Source organism: Nipponia nippon, unplaced genomic scaffold (genome assembly GCF_047370975.1).
Source record: "Nipponia nippon isolate SJK-2023a ecotype South Korea unplaced genomic scaffold, ASM4737097v1 scaffold_1, whole genome shotgun sequence".
In the NCBI taxonomy this organism is placed as follows: Eukaryota; Metazoa; Chordata; class Aves; order Pelecaniformes; family Threskiornithidae; genus Nipponia; species Nipponia nippon.
The window spans coordinates 46,259,245-46,280,831 of record NW_028262290.1 but is presented as its reverse complement, the minus strand read 5'-3'; the positions used below and the strand labels follow the sequence as shown (position 1 = coordinate 46,280,831).

Below are 21,587 nucleotides of genomic sequence, written 5' to 3'. Positions count from 1 at the left end.
TGAAGTAGGTTTTTATGCAAACAACTTCTTTGAAGCCAAAGAAAAATGCTCAAATACTCCCACAGTAGTCCAGAGCTCTTTGTAGTAGCCCAAAGACAGCTTCCAACACATTCGTCTTTTTCTTCTTTAAGTGAGAAATTACGTCTTCTGGCTTTGAATCCAGGGGTAGGAATTGCTTTAGTGTTACCTTAAATGTATTTGTGCTAGATGCCACTCCTCTGCTCCTCACCTTGGGAATGCTAAATTAATTTCATCTTGGAGAGTGTTCAGACCACTGAAACTGCACACTTGACCCAGCTTGTGAAATGAATCACAGGGTCAAGTATGGGTAAAAGAATATTTTTGTGATCACTCCTTGCCAACAGACAAACAAATCTCTGAGAAAAAAAAAAACCCTAACCTGTTATAACTGGTGGTTACACTGGTTTGTTTTGAATTCTCAATTGTCTATAGTATCTATCGGGATACGTGCATAAGTGCAAAGAAAAGCTGGGAACCTTTCATTACAGTCCTTGTGTTGGAGACAGGACTGAAAACATGAAGATTTTGCACACCCAGATAGTGAAAATGTTTTATTGTTTGTATTGACCCTAAGTGTATGTTTTATTGGGAGTATATCCATTGGAAGATCAAAATTAGGAGAAGTAATCTGCAAAATGTAATTTTACTGTATGTTTCTGTCTCTAAGGGTCAAAGCATACATATTCCGTCTGTCCTATGGCTTGTCACTTGGCAGAACTGAATACTGATTCCTGGCAAAATTGAGCATTCCTTTATTCTCTGCAGGGGCGGGCTAGCTGAGAGGTTATGTCGACTGCAGAACAGAGAAAGAACTGCCATTAGCTTTTGGAGGCATCAGTGTATTTCAGATGGTAAAATTCCCTCAGGTAAGAAGCATTATACATATACTACTGTGTGACAGTATATACTTACATGTGTGTATATATGGCCCACGTAGGTGTACAACTGAAGTTTATAGCCTTTGTGTTTTTTGCCTGACTTGGGTTTAATGCTCTCTTGATTGTCTTCTGAGCTAATAGAATCATAGAATAGAATCATAGAATTGTTAAGGTTGGAAAAGACCCTTAAGATCATCGAGTCCAACCGTTAACCTAGCACTGCCAAGTCCACCACTAAACCATGTCCTCAAGCCCCACGTCTACCCTTCTTTTAAATACCTCCAGGGATGGAGACTCAACCACTTCCCTGGGCAGCCTGTTCCAATGCACGACTACCCTTTCAGTGAAGAAGTTTTTCCTAATATCCAACCTAAATCTGCTCTGGCACAACTTGAGGCCATTTCCTCTCATCCTATCACTTGTTACTAGGGAGAAGAGACCGACCCCCACCTCGCTACAACCTCCTTTCAGGTAGCTGTAGAGAGCAATAAGGTCTCCCCTCAGCCTCCTCTTCTCCAGATTAAACAACCTCAGTTCCCTCAGCCGCTCCTCATAGGACTTGTGCTCTAGACCCTTCACCAACTTCGTTGCCCTTCTTTGGACACGCTCCAGCACCTTAATGTCCTTCTTATAGTGAGGGGCCCAAAACTGAACACAGTACTCGAGGTGCGGCCTCACCAGTGCCGAGTACAGGGGCACTATCACTTCCTAGTCCTGCTGGCCACACTATTCCTGATACAGGCAAGGATGCCATTGGCCTTCTTGGCCACCTGAGCACACTGCTGGCTCATGTTCAGGCGGCTGTCAACCAACACCCCCAGGTCCTTTTCTGCCAGGCAGCTCTCCAGCCACTCCTCCCCTAGCCTGTAGCGTTGCATGGGGTTGTTGCGACCGAAGTGCAGGACACGGCACTTAGCCTTGTTGAATCTCATGCAGTTGGCCCCAGCCCAACGATCCAGCCTGTCCAGGTCCCTCTGCAGGGCCTTCCTACCCTCCAGCAGATCGACACTCCCACCCAACTTGGTGTCATCTGCAAACTTACTGAGAGTGCACTTGATCCCCTCATCCAGATCATCAGTGAAGATATGGAACAGGACTGGCCCCAGTACTGAGCCCTGGGGAACACCACTCGTGACCAGCCGCCAACTGGATTTGACTCCATTCACCACCACTCTCTGGGCTTGGCCGTCCAGCCAGTTTTTAACCCAGCGCAGAGTGTACTTAATATTGCATTTCAGCTAAGCATAATGGTTTATAATGTCTCAGTCATCAGTGTTTTGAATGTAAGGGGTAAAGAACTTGTTTCAAATAGCCTTCATCTAGACTCTTCATAACTCCTTGATTTCCAGCATCACCTGGGGAAATGGTATTTCCAGCAGGTGGTAGGACAATTCAAGGTTTGATTTATGGGTGTGCAGATGTTTTTTTCGTTCTTGTTGTTTCTTTATAACCACCTTTTCCTCTTTTCTTCTTCATTTTTCTTTGGTTTGAAGTCAGCCATATTCATGGATAAGTGCTGAAATTGTGAATGACAGCAAATACGGACAAATAGAACACAACCATGAAATGAGTGTGAGGCATAACTACAGTGGGCACTTCATTTAAAAAGAAACGGTGGGAGTTATGCAAATTAGTTACAAGTGACTGATAGCACCACCTTTCAATAGTATTTCTTGAGAGATGATGGATTCATAGAGTTTAAGTGTAAAGAAATGGTTAGGTTTTTTTATCAACTTGTGTACGTGTGACTGTAAGCTACGAAATTTCAAGCATTTATTCTGTATGAAGCCGACTACTTGTTTCTGAGCACATATTAACTTCCATTTATTTTTCAGAAAGCCCTCTGGTCTTAATTTGAAAACATGCAGATAAGGGAATCTATCACTTGCCTTGAGAGTTTGTCCTTAATACCACTCCCAAATTTTTAAAAGTGGATTTTCTTCCAAATCTGAGTTTGTCTGGCTTTGGTTCCCCTCTTTTGTTTCTTGTAAAGCCTTTCTCCGTTAGATTAAAGAGCTCTTTAATATGTGGCATTTTCCCTCTCTGGCACTTGCATAGCAAAATCATGCTGCCTCACAATTTTCATAAACTAAACAGACTGACCTTTTTAAGGCTCTCTAAAGCATTTTTACCAGTCTTCAAGTGATTTGCATGGCTTTTTACTGCACCCTCTCAAACTTTTCAGCATGGTCTTAAGAACAAGGACAGATACTCTTTATATATTCTTCCAGTTTTAGTCTTATCAAAACCTTGGCCAGGTCCAGTTCACTACTCAGCCTTCTGTATGTTCAAGGCCTGTAATAAGTGTTTGAGTCTGGTTTGGCTTTGGTCACAGTGTGATTCTGGGACTTCAAGTTGAATTGATTGTCCAACATGATTTCATAACTTCTATAGCTGTTGTTTTCTGAGATCCAGTTTCCCATTCTCCAGCTACCATTTGTGTTTCTTCTACCTAAACACACGGAAGTCGTTTGAGTATGCCCAGCTAACCATGCAGTTCTTATCATTGTGTATGTCAAGCCTGTCCTCTTTTAGTCACAAATTTGCTTGAATTTGTGGTATCCACACAGTTCCTTCTATTATTGTTGTAACTTATTTCTATGTCATTGATGCCATACTATTTAATAGCATGAGTGTTTATTTCAAATCCTGCTGGAACTGCTCTTACTCAGTTACGATTCTCCACTGGTAAAAAGCTCTAACTGTAATTCACAAAGTTAGTTCTCTGAAATTTTTTTTTTTTGCATTCTACTTAAAGGACTGAGAGTTGTTTTTTCGTAAGAAGGTTGTATGATTTTAAGTCATACCCAAACTGTTGGCTGAAGCAAGTCTCACAGTTTCTCACTGAGGCTTTAGAGGGCTTACATCCTGTGGCCACTTGCATGCTACGTGTTCAAAATGCCACCCATGTGGAACAGCACGTTATATTTCTGACCTTAATTTTTTACTTATTTTTCCAGTTACTTTGCCTAGATCTGATGTCAAGCTAGCTGGTCTCTGGTTATTGTAGGTCACTTTGTTTGCCCTTCCTGAATACTAGAACAATATCATCATCCTTTCAGTCTTCTGGAATTTCCCCAGTATTTGAAGACTCACTAGAAAGTAACATAAGGGAACCAGAAATGTCTTTAGCCAACTCTTTTCAGAAGTGCTGTCTTGAAAATTATACAGGCATGCTGACTTAAAACCAATCAGGCCTTCTACGTGTTGTTTATCCTCCAGCTGAGTTACTAATGGGTAGAAGGTTATTTTATCATTCTTATGTGATATGAGGACATCCTCTTGCTTCTTCTAAAATATGGAACAGAAATTGATATTGAATAGGTCTCTTTTTAATAAAATGAAAATTTTTAGTGTTCTCTATAGTAATGGACCTGCAGCATTGCTAATACGCTAATAGTCTTTTTGTCCTAGCTTCACATGTGTCATTACAAAACCTTGTGTTTGGCTGCTCACCATTTTGTTAGACTTTAACCCCTAGGCTGAAATATTCCATGTTAAACATCTGCCTCTGGCTGAATTCCCTTCTTTGATTATTGTTCTTTCTTTCAGAAGATGAGTCAGTATTCGTTAGTATTTTATGAGAAAAAGGCTATGGGAAAATACCTTGCTCTATTCTGAAGTACATTTAAGAAATTCTGATGAGTGTCTTCAATACGATTTAGTTTTGGCAGAAGATGAGCTATTTGTGGGATATGCCTTCTGTCATCATGGTGAAAATCCGCAAGAACTTGGGCGAGTTAGAAGTCTTTAGGACAAACTACTGTTTCATTTACACTGTGAGCATTTGCTAAAATTTCTGAAAGATGCTGAACATGCCGTAATTTAGGAATACACTTCAACTTCACAGCCTAAATTTCACTTCTAATTCCCAATTGTTATTCCAAAGCATGAGGATGATAAAATAATCATTAAATAGCTGTGATAATATTTTGGGGATGTTTTTTCATCTAGGGCAAAATTTATTTTTGATAGTTTTGTTCTTAGAATGGCCATACTGTTTCATGTCACCAAAATAAAATTGGTGCTTGGTTTGGAAAATGTCAGTTGGAATGGCTGATATTTTTGTAAGGTAACGAGATAACCTTCTAATTGCTTCCAGTCTGGAAATGTGAAGTGTCAGCACAGCAAACGCGTACCACTTTCAGCTATCATCTTTTTAGGTTCATACTAAGGGTTTCTCCCTAATCTGAGATTGTTCTTGAATTTTGTTTCTAAACGACACTGTTTCCAGGACTGTTTCTGACTTCGGCAACAGAAGTAGAGGAAAGAACTTCTCAAATGACAAACTCAAATGAGTTATCAAAGGAGCCTGAAGATTAATGCGGAGGGATGAAGTAACTTAGTTGGTGGGAGATCTGTCACGTCATTTTGGATATGCCATAGACATGCAGACCAGAAGTTCATTGCTAAGGCAAAGGGGAGCAATTTCAAATAAGATCAGTTTGAAATCCTCCTTCCATTCGAGATTTAAGGAAAAACGTTTTCAGAAGTGCAGGCTGTTCCCCCCGTTAGGCATCTCATGCTACAGAATTTTATACCTTTTGTTTTGCTGTTGTTTACTTTTATGTTGTATCAACGTCCATGTTATCCAAAACCCCCTTGTTTTGGCTTTATTTTTTAAAAATTCCTTTCTGTTTGCTCCCCTGACCCCTTGCTGTAAGTAACCATTGTGGTTTGGCTGCCTCTTGGTCACTGGGATGAATCACTACCTCAGAAAAGAGCGCCTCCTTTCAGCACGCGCTTTCTGGTTTTTATACAGTGCATGGGGGTCTCGCTTTCGGCTGACTCACTCCATAGGGTAGAAGAAATCTTTGTGCTTTATCCATTTTGACAATTTTTGGTCCAAATTGTGTTCGGCAGCCTGTCCCTGTGTTGGGATAGGCACTTACTAAGGATGTGCGTTTTTGCAAGGTAATTCCACTTCTGTAATTAAGCTAACCATATCAGACAGAGGCCTGAAACGAGAGAAAAGAAAAGCTTGCACATGCTACACAGTGTTGGTTGGATGCTTGCTGTGGTTTAGTTCTAACGGAGACAGATGTCAGGCTCTTCGCCACAAATCCAGAATTTTTTTTTTCTTCACAAGGTGTATAAAAGGGGGCTGAGAGGTGTGCAGTCCCCATGACAGCAAGTCTCCAATCAGTCAAGCTGATGATTTGAGAGTACTAGGTGCAAGGGCTTTTAGACCATTTGCAAGCTTTTTTTTTCTGTATGCAGTGCTGCAACTTCCCCATGAAGTTTCCTGTTTGGGCAAAGAGGAGATCTGGACAGCTGAGAGAGAGAGGAAAAAAAAAAAAAGCACCAACAAAACCCCAAACCTTTTTCCTGTCAACATCTGCTGGTTATACGGGGCTTGCATGATGCAGAAGAAAAAATAGTCCTTTTCTGAGTTACATTCAGACAACTTTCATGTCTATGGGAGAGAACACTAACTATTTGAAGCACACTCATGTAGATTCCTTCTGTAACTTCTGAAATTTTACTTTCTATACATTTTATTTTCTATTTTTTTTTTCCTTGCAGTTATCATCAAAGCAGTTCTTTACCTAAAATGCCGAAGCATATTATTCTCTAGCATTTGTAATCTGATACAAGATATTCGATATTTGTTGGCCTGAGATTGAGATTTGGGATTGGATTACAACTGAATTTGAGTAACAAACTGATAATAAATCCAAACTATTGACATTTCCTTCCAAAATGCTTCTTCCTTTCAGGGGAAGGTGACCTTCAAGGGGCAACAGTTCTCCAGTTTGCGAAGGCAACTGGAACACACACATGAGAGAAGGAGGGTGAAGCCCTGGAGATGAGGACAGGGTTTCACATGTAACACCACATTTTCAGGAAGGCTGAAAGGCTTACAGAAGAGGACGTAAAAAATCACTCCCCCCCCTTCCAGTTTCAGTGACTAGTTAAGGTGATGGGAAGAAAGGATTTTAGTAGCTTGAATGCCATGAGACTTGTGCAAAAATTTATCTCTGTGGATGAAGAAAACAAGGGTAGTCCTTAACAGGGTTTCCTTTTACCATGCAAAATTCTCCTAAAACCAGAAAAGTCTGAGCTTTGCTAGTTATTACTTATTTTCTTAGTTCTTGATAGTTTATTTTATTACTTAAGAGTTAACACTATAAATTAGAGACATGGCAAGTGGCCAAATTAATGTTTGTCTTTGGTTGGGGTTTTTTTTGGTGTATATTTTTTTTTTGCTAGCCAACTGTCTGAACTTGTTTGCAGCATTGGGAAGGAAAAAATCAAATGTAAACTTGTCTTTTTCAAACAAGAATTCTTTGTATTGTTTTTGTTTTCTTATGAGAAACAATAACGGCATGCACAGTCACTTTAAGTAGCTTACATATGTTCTTATAAAGAATGTTAGAACGTTTAAAGCATAGCCAAATTCAGCAGCCTTTTTAAAATGAATATAGATGTGGCAAGAAGCCATCGTGCCTGGAAGAATTGGTGTATTTTTGAGAAAAATCTTTCTGAATGGCTTCAGAAGTTAGCAGCCCAGGAAGAATAACAACATGTATAGATCAGAATGGCAACCCGATGTTTTTGTATAGCCTGTGGAAATGTTGGAATCTCCACTTGCAAGGGTCTGCATGGTATCTACCTACTTGCAGAGTTTGTTATGCCTGCACCTGCAATCTTTTACATGAGGGAGGAGGAAGAACAATAACGGGATGCCAAGCAAAAGGATGTTTTTCTTTTGATTTATGCCTGTAATTTGACATTTTATGCTTTGTACACTTGAGAATGAAAGTAAAACTTTGTGGCCTGAACCAGAAAATGTAGGCTTGGCTGTTCTTCTACTGCAGATAGTAAGTGCTGTCCCAGGAGGGTGTCTATCAACTGCAGTTTTGGAACCCGCATTAGACAATTAGAAGTTAAATGAGGTTGGGATGAAATAACGCCCTTGAAAAAAATAACTGAGGGAGACAAATTTGGAAGTGTGTTGCTAGTTTGCTTTACTAAACAAGGCATAAAGTGGGGTTTTCTTTGTTTACTTCATATTTCCTTAACGTATATCTGATCCATCCATCAGAACCAAATGCGGAGATTGACTTTCATTCTTAGTGCAGTAAGTATGCACGAGATCATTTGTACTTTCAGTGGGAAATGTTTTTTTATAAAAGCTTTTAGCTAGGATTAGTAGAAATTTGACTTGAGTGTAACACCTGTATTTCTTGTAGTTCATCTTTCTAAAGAATTTGCCAGTTAAGTAAAAGTATAATTTAACTTTTCAGCCACGTTCTTTAGAAGTATCAACTATGTCAGGTACAGTACAAATTTGCTTCTGAACTGCAGTTCATAGATATAATTTGTTTGATAGCTCTTTGAGCAAAAGTAACAGTAATGTGTTTTTCTTAAAAGCATCTGTCCTTCTCCTGTATCATTCAGATATCATTAAGATCAAGAATTGTGCATTGTGACTGTTTAGCTGGTAAGAACAAATACAGGTTGTCCTGACTGCCTTTGCACAAAACAAATATTTGTTAGCAGTTTTTCAAAGATTAACGTGACTTCAAGCAATCTCATCTTCCTCCCAGTCCCTTGGGTTTTCTTAGGAGTTTGTCTTGTTTTTCCAGAATCCTCTACTTGCATCAGTATAATTTTTGTATTGATTTAAAAGGAAGGTGTTGAAGTACTCTTCCTTATGCCTCTTGCCCTGCTTGCTGGGTTTCTTTCATCCATGTGACTTATGGGGTAAGTCTTGTGGCTGAGGAGTTTCTCTGTTATTTCGTCATTCTTGCTTTGCGTGATAGTCCACGTGTATATTTACTGGTAGGTGTGTGTGTTCTTTATTACTAGAGACTTCTTACTATCACAATAATAATAATTTCCACTCCGCTCTTCTTCATGCTTGCATATGAGTATTTTTTTTTTTTTTTTCCCCAGAATGCTCAGTGGAGCAGAGCTGCACACTGCTTGGCATTTTACTAAACTCCAGTTTTCTTCTGTGTTTGCAAGATCTGTTCTGTCTGCTTGTAGTTTACTGTTTTCTGCGTGGGTACTGTGGCCTTTATGAAAATTTATTTCTGCCTTGTGTCACGTATGGTTGTTACATTCAAGTACATTCAGATGGCCCTATCATGTCCTTCAGCCCTGTGGGTGAGATGGATTCCTTCAACATTGCAAGGTTTTTAAATTCTCATGGAAGAATGGAGAATTGAAAAATTCAGGAGTACCCACTGTCGTAGAGCCAGCCTGCCTTTGGTTGGCTCTTGCTGATGTGGTGGTGGTGGTGTTGCTGTTGTTACTTCTGCTGAGCTGATCTGCATGGAGGTGCACTGGCTATCCCAGCTAATGCATTCAAATCACGCAGAACGTGGTAGATTACCCTCTGCCCCGGCTTCCTCTTCAGGACCTGGGAGGTGTCACATACCCCAGTTTGTTGTCCTGGAGCACTTTTCCTCACCTGGTAGGTCTCATAGGGACCGCTCTGCTGCTGGAGTTCTATCAACTGACACTAAAGAGAGCTTGCTCCCTTTGAGAGCTTTCCGTTCAAGGCTACAGGTGCTCTTTTAATGGTAACATTTTAGCAAAATTCACTTCAGTAAGGTGAAACTGCATGTAGTCTTACTGATGTTGACATCTGATGCATTTCCATACATCAGGTCCCATGGATCCTCGCCCTGCAGTGTGTTCAGCTTCCTGTCACTGTGTAGCAAGAGAAACATAAAATATGCAGTCCCCAAGAGATCATAATTTCTATATTTTTCTCCTCGTTCATCTTCCTTATTGGTAGTTACGGAGTTATTAAAACAAACTTCAGAGTTGTATTTCAGGCACTGAAGCCAGAACGTCTGAACATTTTTTTTTAAATTGTGTTCCTTGATGTTTTTCCTTTTCTTCTCTCCAAACTGCTTTTTGGTTGTTAAGAGTCAAAGCAGACTGGCTTTCTTCCTAGGCTGCCCTTGGCATGGCCAGTGCATCATCTGTGACCATGTACACTTGGTGCTGATGTGGCTTAAATATATGGGTCTGCTGTGAAGCCACTTTGTTAGGTCTGAAGATAAAGGGCCTTCATTCTGCCAGAGACTGTAGCCATGCTGAAGTTTTCAAAAGGCTCAAGATCTCAGGATCCATGATCTCCAAAGGAAAGGGGAACTTTTTTTTTCTTTTTTTTTTAACCCTCCTGGAATTCAGAGTAATGCAGAACATCTGCAAAGCACTGCGTCAAAACATGTTTTGATGTCATGATATATGACATGGTGTATGACTGAAGGGCAGCATCACCCTATGTACTAAAATAATAAACAGAAATGAAAGGAGCCAACCAGGAAAACTGATGCATTCAGCATGAAATTTGTTTGTTCGTCTCCCGTGCACTTGAAATATCTTTGTGGATTAATTGAGCTACTGCATGTCCAGGTTGCAAATTGGAGTGAGAGACTGACATCCCAGAGGTCACCTGGAATTAAATAATTAACTATGGACATAAGAGCAGATCTGCTAGGTGGTCAAACCAGAAGTTCCTCTAGCTTAGGATCCTGTTTCTGGCAGTGACAAGAGCTACCAAAATACCGAGGAGAAATTGTAACAGGGCTAACACTTGATGATATTTCCTCAAAGTATTCTCCCAAAGATCTCTGACTGGGACTTTCTGAACCAGAACTAGTGTCTCTGTACTTAGTAGTTGTAAATAATTTTTTTTCTCCTACCAAGAAGTTACTCATTGTTTTTCTGGACCCGTGCATACAATATAGACCTATTTTAATCACACAACTGTGAGGCATCAGGCTTTTTTTGAAATTATACCCAAGGTCTTTGCCAGGTTTGTTCCATTACTGCTGTTGCCAAAAAGACCTTTCCCTGTGATTTCAAAGGTTCTGCTAACTGTAGCAGTGGGAGGTGGTTGTCCCTTTTGCCTAAGTTTGCATCAGGATTTCTTCATCTGTTTCTGAGGAGCCTGAAGATGTGGCTCCTGAGTATGCTGGTGGGGTGGTGCTGAATCTGCCTGTCCAGCCCCCTCATGGCAGGGATGTTGGACGGCTTTTGTCAGCTGCTTGTTTCTTGGCTGGGAGGTAAGGGAGGTTCTTGTCAATCATAGAGAGGCTTCATCAGAGATACTTCCCTGCTTAAATGGCTTGTTCCTCCCGCCAGTCAGTCTGTCCTGCTGGTTTTGCTCATTCTGGACCACTTGTGAGGTCTGGAGGAATTAATTTGTTTGATCACGGTCCATCTAGCAATGATTTCTGTCTGTTGCCTTCCAGTGGGTGGCACTTACCACAGCAGTGTTCTGCAGAGGGCTGATGTGACCTTTACGGGTAGAAACTAACCCAGTTCATCACTGGTACCTGATTTTTCTTGTACTCCGGCTTGTACTTCTGTGACCAACCTTTTGAATCACTGGTAGCCAGCATGTAGCTGCGTGTCTTTGTGAAGGTTTTTCTTATGGAAAATTCTGTTAGAAGTGAGAGAGCATTACAGGCCCTGGTGACTGATTTCCCCTCCTTTAAATGGTGCTCTTTAGAGGAAGCATGTCGTACATCCCAAATACCTCTTCAAAGTTCACACTCAGCCAGATTTATCAGTGCCTTTTTATCTCTCTTTGTGGCACCTTGAGCCTTGTGTATCAGGGATTGAATTTATACTTTATGCCCTTGGGATGAATAAGGTCTCTGTTTATATTCATGGGGCCAGATCTTTCAAATGATCCTTGAGCCTGTGTCAGTGGATGTTTTCTCTGACTTCCCAGCTGACTGTGTGTGAAGGCTACAGAGAGGTGCTGGAAGGGGCAGCTGTCCATGCAAGGCTGTGTTCCAGGACCGCCGAGCCGCAGCAGCCCTCTTGTCACCAGCAGCTCAGAGCACCCAGGGCTTTGCTGAGAAATGCACCTATGTCCGACACTGATCAGGCAGCTATCTGGGTTTCCATCTTTATCTCCCTCAAGCATTGTACTGTTGCAGAGGCATCTGGCACCAAAGAGCAGCTTTGTTAAGCAGTCCTCAAACTGTTGCTCAAGTGGAAGATTTCTAAACACATCCAGGCAGCTGCATGCTCACTCTCTGTGAGTGTGCTTGTGAACTTCTCTTTCAATGGGAGAAGAAAGGTTACCTTCAAGTAAGTAAATGGAAGGTTTTTTTTAAATGAGCATTCCATAGGTACCTGCACTACTTCTCTCCTTCTCAGGGTCCCTTCACTATATAGCGTTATGCCTAGAGTCAGTGGCTGGAAGGTAACACTAGGTATGCTCTGACCCATGTTTTCATTACCATAGTGTGGTGCCTATCCGTTGTGGACACTGAGGCTCAAAAAAGATGAAAGAGGGTCTGGCCAAGAGTTGTAGAACGTATGTATGCTTATGGTATCAGATGTGTCTGTCAACCACACACCTTGAAGAGCCGGTGTCTCTGTTAAGTGACTTCACCTTGCCTGTCCTTCCTGCGTGCTGAAGGAACTTTGCGAGGACAGTCCAGCCTGGGCACCGTAGGGGAAAAGAAGTAACTGGATGGTGTTTGAAACTGGCTTAATCCAGCCTGGTTGGGCTGTCACTGAAAAGAACCATCCTCCCTCGGTCCCTTCCTGCCCCACCTCACCTCTTTCCATCACTTGTTCCTTCTTCTCCCTAGTATCTGCTCGTGTGCTTTGGTGACTTTGCAATTAGCTGGATTAGCTCATTGATTTTGTTAAAAACTAACCCTGAAGAAAGAAATTCATGAGTTCTCTAGACAGCAGAATGAGAAATGAAGGAATACGCAGTGTAGGAATGGGCAGGATTGCAGCACAGTTATTGCTTGCACCTTTTTCAATACATATTTATTGTAAGGTATTCTTCCTTTTTTAAGATTACAAGGTATTGCCATGAAACCTGCACATCTGCAGGTTTGAATTTCTTGGGCTGTAATTCTGCTTTGCAAGTGAAATTGAGTGAATGAGGACTTCAGCAAGCGAGAACTTCTGTGAATTATCCAAGGGTGAAAGAGAACATCGCAAAACCTTTAAGTAAGCTTTTCATATGGATGAACCAACAAGTGAACTTCTCTGGAAGCTGTGATCCAGCCCATCTACTCACCCACAAATTCTCCCTTCAATGTGCAGCCACATATGTTTGATTTATTTTTGATTGACATAACAATACAAGAGCCAAATGAATTAAAAATGAAGCTACATTCTGAACTTTGGTGTTTCATCACATGCCAGGAATCCAAAGAGCTTTGCCATGTTGTTCGAGAGAGCATTCTATCATCAGCAGTAATAATAATTTCTGAGTAATTAAATTAAACTATCTCTGTGCATCTAAATAAACAAATAAATTGTGGTTCTGTAGAATGTGTGTGTGTGCCAAGTGTGAGACTTGGCTGTTGTTGAAATTCTTCTGCTTTTAATGTAGACACATTCAGCTTCATTTAGTATCAGCTCCCAGTGTTTGCACCAACTTTAACACTGGCTTGCAAGAGACTCTGGTACCTTGGTAGGATTTTTTCCTCCAGTGTCTTTTAGAAGCTTTCGTATAGATATTGTTCTTGATTTACCTAGTATTTTTAACTGCGTTATAGTCAGAGGTATTTACAAGTACAATGTTATTAGGTTGTCATTCACTGTCTTCAAGCTGCTTTATCAGCTCAGTAACGTATATGCTGCTGACCAGTAAGAATTGTCATAAAATTCTGCATGTAAGAAATGCAGAGTTTGGAAGTGATAAACAGTCTCTCTCATGAGCTGTCTTAATACTTTCTTTTTTTTTTTTTAAATAAACTGTTGGTGTGTTTCAAAATTGAAGTTGATTTTTTTGTGACTTGGTTTTTAAAGTGGATGAAAATACAAATTGTGCAGTATGTTTAGAGGGGAGAGGTACTCTCTTCAAAGAGAGTACTTTGAAGGCTGAGAATTTTTGTGGTTGGGAGAACTTGTTTGTGTGCCAGATGACTTGGGGTTGACAGAGGACCACAATTGCATTTAGTCAGGCAAAACAGAATTCAAGTGTGAATATTCTCAGTCTTTGCCTTTAGGCATAGAAAACTAGTCCGTGCTCACACTTAGCAGAAATTTGCACATAAGCAGACCTTAACACGGTGCAGTGAGTATTTGGAGCGGCATTGCAATCTTACAGCTTTCCCTGAGAAGGTGACAGCGGTGAGGAGTAATAGCGGTGGCAACCATCTCTCTTCATCAGCCAATCTCAAAGGACTTGACAGAAAGGATCAGTTCTCTTACTCCTGCTTTTCAGATCTGGAAAAGGAGGTCGAGCTGTAATGGCTTGGACAGAAATGGCTTATGTACATCACATGGGGGACTTGCTCATGGAACCCTTTATCCTGCTGGAAAATACCGGTTCATGGGAAATGGAATGCTTTGCAGAAGCATGCTGCGTGTGATGAAAATTTGGTTCACATAAAAGTGGTTTTCAGAACATTTCAGTTTTATATTTCAAAATCACTTTATTTCAGATTCAGTATAAAATGTAATAAAGACTGTGGAATACAAAACAGGGACAATTTTTTTTTTTTTTTTGTAGAATTGAACTTTATTTAATAAACCTGAAAGGTTTTAGGGCCCAGTTTCTTTGGTTTGGGTTTCTTAAGGGTTGGGTTAATTTTTTTTTTTTTGAAGTTTCTCATAAACTGAAACAAAAATATTTTGATTTATTTTCCAAATGAAAGGCATTCACAATTGTGAAATGGGCTTTAAAATAAACAAAGAAAGAACTAGTACAGCTCTGCTGTTAAGTTCCAGTACCATGTTCACAGTTAGTCCCCTGTTTCTTCTTTGCTGTGGGAAGACAATAATTTGTATCAGCTGTTTTTCTTGGGATGCGGTGTTTTTCCTAGTGCAACTTGTGAATCAAAATGGGTAGAACGGGGGCTTTGCTGCCCCTGTCCTCTGGCACCCTGTCTTTCCCCACTAACTCCTCATAGCATTCGGTAAGGGGGTATCAGTAACTCTCCCCTCAGTGACCAGAGTGCACATCTGAGCAAGGCTAGATGAGAAAGATAATAGATCTTGCATAATCTTACAGTACAGACCCCAGTCTGTCTGAGTAGCTGTTGCCCTGTGCTGACTGCAAAGGGAGCTAGAAGTAATTTCATTTCAGTGCAAAGTTGTTTCTTGTTCAGTGTAGACAAAAGTGCTTAGAATGGGACTGTGGGGATGCTCGTATCTGTTCATGTTGCTTTAAAACAAGAGAGCCTTCTGTGTCCTGATGGCCTACTGATAAAATGGATGATTAGTTTTGCAATAATTATTTTTAGGCAATGCATCTGTCTTACTCTTTCTCCACATTTGTCTCTAAATGTGAATCATGAGCTTTTAGATGCTTGGTACCTAACAGGTACTCTTCTAACTTGGTCCCTGGCAACTATCGCTTTGAGAAAGGTCGAGGAGGGCAAACACAGCCTCATTTTTAACACAGTGCGATTATTCTGTTTTAAAATAAATTTATTTTATGCAGTATCTAATAAAAAAAGACTGAACAAAGTGAATGAGTCGCTAGATTAAAAAGTTCAAACATGGTGGGACAGGGTGTCTTGCGATTTCATTGGTGTTTGGAAGAAGTGCATGTAGGGTTTTGTCTCCACGGTTAATAGTATCTATAAAAAAAAATGACCAGAAAACCTTAATGTAGGTCTTTTGGTGGGGCAATGTATTCTACTCGTGGATTTTTCACAGTCAGATCTGCAGAGGGATGCACATCTTCAGAGTGCCAGAATTTCTTTCTCCTCATCCAGACTTTGCGTTTTTATCTTCCATTTTAATTTACTTTCCAGATAAATCTGGTGTCTTAATTGTGAAGATCTTAGAAATGTTTGAGGAGTGTACAATACAAGTTGCCATCTGCCAGCAGCTGGAACAGTCTCCTGCGACGCTTTCATCCGAGGATGCTGTCATCCATGCAGGAGAACCAATACTCAAAGTCCTCTTCGCGAGAGAGACAGCAGCTCACCTGAAGAGCAGGCCACAGGATATCATCCACATCTACCCTCCATGGTGAGTAGGGAGAACTGGCCGCGCTTGCTGTAGCACTGTAGAGCAAAGTGGGGTTGGTAGAATGCTGGCTGCATTGTCGTAGAAAAGACCTTGGGGGGTAGGAGGGGGAGCGGGGCTCTCTTGTGGTTGTCTGTCTCTGGCAGCTGGGGAGACTTTGACAGATGCCTTAAAGATAGTTCAGATAACAACTAAATGTGTATCATAATGCCTCTAGTGTTGCTCAGGGCTTCAGTTTTGTTTTCACTTAATATTTTCATGTTTAGAGTGATAGAAAGGCCTGAGCAATGTCTTTATCAATGATAAGGCCAATAAAGTGCATACTTTCTGGTAGCAAAGTAGTTCAGGAATGCTCGTCTGTTGCTGTGAGTATGGGTATAATGTTTCAGTGGAAGAGTCTGTATTAACTATATAGCATTCAGCAAAAGCAACATGCAGCTAAAAAATGGGGAAAAAAACAAGAAATGAGAGATTCACACTATTCTTAAGGAATCGGTAGACAACTTTTTGGTAGTTCCACATTGCTGCTGCTGTCACTGTCTTCAGTTCCCCAAATCCCTCTTCAGCGCAACCCTTTCTGGAGTTCTTCAAAATGTTTGGTCTACATTTGTGATTTTTTTTCTGAATTGGATTACTTTCCTGATTTTAAGGGGTAGCATAAAGTGATGAGATTTCTAGTAAAGGAGCTGGTTGTTGGTGGCTGTAGGTTGGAAGGTCTACTCTTCATAAAAATTGAAGAGAACTTTGAAGTGGGAATATTACTCCTCTTTTCACTCTTCTCCACCCAAATTATAAAAGAGGAAGTATTTTTCTTCTTATGTATTTCAGAATTCATTACATGAGTTTTAGCCTCCAGCTGCAGTAGAATCCTGCCTCTAGTGCTTGACCATATCCTTTTTCAAGATACTTCTTCCTGTTTTGCAAAGGTCCATATCTGGTTTTTATCTTCATTGATAGCTGCAAATCTTTTTTGGGTTCCCCAATTTGTAATCTTTTGCTTCTAAAATGTTGTTTAACTCTTTTTGGAGGCGATTCAAAAATTAAGGGAAGATACTTAATTTGTGGTTTATTATGGCTACAGATACAACTATTGATAGTTTAGATGTAAATAGATCAGTAGCTAAGGGAAATACAGTTCAATATTAATAAAGTCTGAGTCTGATATGAAATAAGTCACTCCTTTTTTTTTTTTGTTTTTTTCTTCCTTCCACCCCTAAGGTACTATAATGTTTGTTCTTGTTTACCTTTTCCTTCAACAAGCCTCTTTTCATGCTTTACATTTGCTTTTGTTTCCCCCTTTTTTCTTCTTGTTTCTCTCTCCTACAAACTTGCATCTTAGTTCTGTTTTTCTCTTCAGGTTTCCTCTGTTGTTTTTAAACCACAAGGCATTGCGTTTATGCTGCTGCATCTTTCTGTATCAACCTTAACCTACACAAAGATTTTTGTACCAGCAAAACTGTTTTAGTTAGGGTATCATTCAACTTTTTTTTTTCCCCCTCCTTTTTTCTTTTCCTGAATGGTTACTATCAGTATGCTTAGCATGTGTAAGTCCCAGACTGCTTCAGCTTGCTCCGTGTCTGCTCTGGGAAGATGTAACTCTGCACTGATACGATCTTTTCCAGACTACAAGCGTCTGCCACTGTGCAAGCGTAGTCTTCTCATTTGTTTAAATTCTAAGATGTTCTGGACATAAAACTCATTCCTATGTATATGTAAACTGAGATTTCTTGAGAAAACTTCATAGCTGTCTGTCTTCCCAGAAATATCACTTCTTGTTTGCTTTTGTTTTTTATTTTAGTAGGACGCTCTTTTCATGTAAGCAAAAGGTTATTTCATAAAACCGGAATGTTTGGGCAGGGGATATGTCTGCGTTGTCAGAGTTGCTCTCCTTACCTATGTGGCTCTCAGGGCACTTTTGATAAAGACATTAGTCAATAGTGCCAAAACTGCATTATATGTCATCTCTAGTCCTATTTTCTGTTGTTTTGGAATTATCTTAATGTCAGTCGTCTCTTTGTTTACTCAACCAGAAGTCAAAAGAAGTTGGGCTGGATACTGTTAAACTAAACTGGAGGCAGGGAGGTGGGAGGATGAGGGATGTTTTTGTTTTACATTATTATTTGGCACTTTTATATTAATTGGAAATTGGACTTGTGCACTTAATGGAAGTTTCCTCTATCACATTTCCAAGCTTCTATTGTGTTAAACTCTTACTTGAGAGCTCTGAATGCTGAAGTGAGTTTCTGTTACTCTGCATTGAATTTGTACTTCTGTCCTTAAAAAACTAATACTGTTTGTGTTAAAATGCTTTCCTGTCAATTCAAATGTGTGACTAGTGTAAAAACAAATTAACTAAATCTCACCCTGACGTGGTGGAATAAGCATATTTGCATATCTTATTGATATCACCAGTCAGAAGCAAAAGGGAGCAAAAAAAGAAGTAGATGCAAGGGGAGACAATCCTTAAATGGCCTGTGTGTACTTGGGACACACAGCACGCTGTGCATCGTCGTCCTGTATTTCGGGATACTTGTATGGTGAGGCAGAATTAGATGAGATGGGGTGATTTATAAGTGGACTGCTGCTGTTGCTACTGTAAAGTAACGTCCCGAGAGTAGAATTTCCCAATGCCTTTAAAATAACACCCCAGAACTATGTTCTGACTTTGCTTTTTGCTTTCCGACCTGGCAGCTGAGTGAGTAGGTAAGATGCAGACACACAGGCTGCTGGCTTCTGTGTGTGACTATTTGTGAGCAAAATTTGAATGCATCATTTTGGAGCCTTTGTAAAATTAGACTTTGCTTTTGTAACTGTATTTGTACGTGTTGTGAACTCAGTGCACAGCTTGGTATGTGAAACGTCTCTGGCAGTAGACTTGCATAAATACTTTGGGAAGCAGTGTTTAGAGATTTGTTGATATAGTTGTTGGTATTTGTTTGCATACAGAATCCCATGATACTTCAGCTCTAGAATACAAGCAATTTAATTTAAGAAATAAAATATTGACAGGAGGCCAGTTATAAGAATCTTATCAACCTGGACGTTGCTTATGAGAGTGGTCCCACCAACTTTCAGAGGAGCTTTGTGTCAGAGTAAGAATTGGCAGGACTGAGCCCTGATTTCTTTATAACTGGATATGGATTTCTTTGGATCCAGTGTCTTAAGGTACCTATTTACAGTCTTGAATGAAAGGGATTTCATATGAGAACTGTCACTTGCTGTAGAGAAAGCAACCCAAATAGGCAGATTAACGTTTTCAAACCAGTGTGTGGTGTGAGGAAGGAGCTCAGTGTGGTGGAGGAAGGAGCTCAGCTGCCTGGCCTCTGAGCCACCTGATGGGAGCCTGCTCTGATCTTGAGGCTATATAGAAGTATTATTGCAGTGTTGTATCTAAATAAAGCCTATTAACTTGGACACATCACATGAAAATGGTTGCGTGTTTTGGGCTGGAGCTGGTTTGTGTCTGGCCAGCTGAGAACACAACAGGCAAAAAGAACTCAGCCCTGCCTGCCCTTGCCTGCGTAGGCTTGCCTTTGGTTGTCTTTGCAGTACCTGAGCAATTTCTTGGATTAAGATTTTAAATGAACACCTCATAATTTTTACAAACTGAATCTGAATCATTAAGTGTTTTTAACAGCTGGAAAACGAAAAGCTTGTTACTGAGTGTAATTAAATCGATTACTAAGTCTTTATTCACTTTGCAGAAAGACATATCCAGCAAAAAGTGAAGACTGCTTGATACTGCAAAGGCGTGAGAGAATGGGAACAAAGGCTTCCTGGTACCATGGGTGGTGATTTTATGGCTTCAACTTACCTGGGTGTTTTTGTTTGTTTAATTGTAAAAACGGTAGAAATAATTTACCATTCCTAACAGAAAGTGATAAGAGTTGATATTTTTGGAGACTTGAGGATTCATTTTTCTGCTGACAGCAGGGCTTGAGGATCGACAGTTTCCTTCAGATACTCCTTTCTGCTGCTCATACATATGCCTACTGTTGAATATTCAAGATAAATTAACCTGAAGAAAATGGTGCAGGTTATAATTCTTTTCCTTGCCATTAAATTTAACAACTTTGAAATGTTTTTCACGTATTCTGAAGTTAAACTACTAGAAGTATGTTGATATTAATATAGTTGTTGGCAATAGCAATATAAGCCACAGATTGCATTTGATTTGGACAGGCTCAGGGATGGATCCATACCTGTTGAATGTGATGGTCTGGTATGAAACCTCTAGGTGAGGAGGTTCACATGCTACTAATAACTGGAGGGCTGGGACGGTATGAAGGGGACAGAACCACTTTGTGCTCTGTTCTTACATTGCCTGTAAACACTCCCCGTTAAACACTGCAGAAGACAGGATCCTTGGCTGGGTAGCTGCTATTCCCTATGCAACTTCTCTGTGCTTAAAAAAAAAAAAAAAAAAGAGAGAGTTTATTTTAGGAACTCAATACAGTAAGTATATAAAACACTTAACTCTGTGACATCAACAACTTCAAAGTTGTTCTTTAGTTTCTCTTAACCTATGAAACCACGGGGAATCATAATTACTCAGCTTTGAAAGTGTTCCAGTGCCTGGTGAAAGTGTTTAATGTGGACTTCTCATTTCTACTTGCATTACACTACATTCGGTCTCTCCTCAGTGAAAGAGGTTTAGAAGAGTTTGAATTATTTACTGCCAAGAAGAGCTCATACAAAACATTGCTGCAGGTCAGCTAATGTGCAGTCATGAAACCAGTCCTTTAAGGTGGGCCAATATGGAAGTTGCTGTAGAAATATGCAGGCAAGCTCTGAACAAGTTTATGTATGGGAAGCAGTCTAGCTTTGTGGACTTACGTATTCTTCTACTTTAGAATTATCCTGGATATGTTGTAAGCTGTTCTGTTGGCTCAAGAACAGGACTTAGGATAAATGGATATGTTACTGTGATTTTTGCGTTGTCTTACTTAATACACTGTCTTACGTTGCATGGTCTTACATAATCTCGGTGAGCAATAAGAGTACCAACACAGGGAGCTAACATGAAATAGGTGTTTTGAACTAGTGCGTCTGGTGTTAGAGAGGGTTTGCCTTCCATTTGATGGAGATAGAGACTTTTTATCACTGTTGTTCTCACCAGTCAAGGGAAGCATTTAAGAACATTGTTACAGAATACCTTCCTATCACAAGAAAGATCATGTGAAGGTAGGATCTTGGGCTTCATATGTTAATGAAATGCAGGAACGACCTACTGCTGCTCTGTAAGAAGGAAAGCATCTATATCCTTTAAAATTTTCTCATTCCATAAAGGTAAAATACAAATACAAATTAAAGACATCTATGGAACACCTTTTGCATAAATTCAGTTTCTCTACTTGTTCCACAGAGAGGCAGCTTCTTTGAATGCTTGATTGATCAGTTGGACAAAACTGATCTATGTGCACCATCTTCCTTTGATGAAATCTAAGCATTCATATATATATATATACATATACACACACGTACACATATAAATATTCAAATGGATGGAAAAGAGGGGGGGAAAAAGATCACCAGTCAGATCCCTCCCATCGGAAAGATGTTAGCTCTGCCTTTACATTCTTTCTTTGAAGATGTTACAATAGCAGAGTGGGATGAACCCTGATAAGAGGGACAAGGCTCACTCAGAAGATAAAATTCTACAGAACTTCAGAGCTGTAAAGCCAGTGTGGGCACTATTTCTAAAATGCGTATGGGAATGGCCTTGGAGCCAAAGATCAGATCATATCATCTGCTTGG

General features: G+C 40.2%; 1 protein-coding gene across 7 annotated transcripts in view; it reads left to right on the top strand.

Moving 5' to 3' along the window:
- Window positions 1–21,587, top strand: part of SPIDR (scaffold protein involved in DNA repair) — a 208,036-nt gene that overhangs the window by 66,775 nt on the left and 119,674 nt on the right. For all 7 annotated transcript variants that reach the window (XR_015703862.1, XM_087753773.1, XM_087753750.1 and 4 more), the window contains exons 7-8: window positions 787–887; window positions 15,614–15,833. Coding sequence is in view for 6 of the 7 variants with exons in the window: in XM_087753773.1 (XP_087609899.1) it covers window positions 787–887; window positions 15,614–15,833 (321 nt within the window). In the remaining variant the exon portion in view is untranslated. The remainder of the gene's footprint in view (window positions 1–786; window positions 888–15,613; window positions 15,834–21,587) is intronic.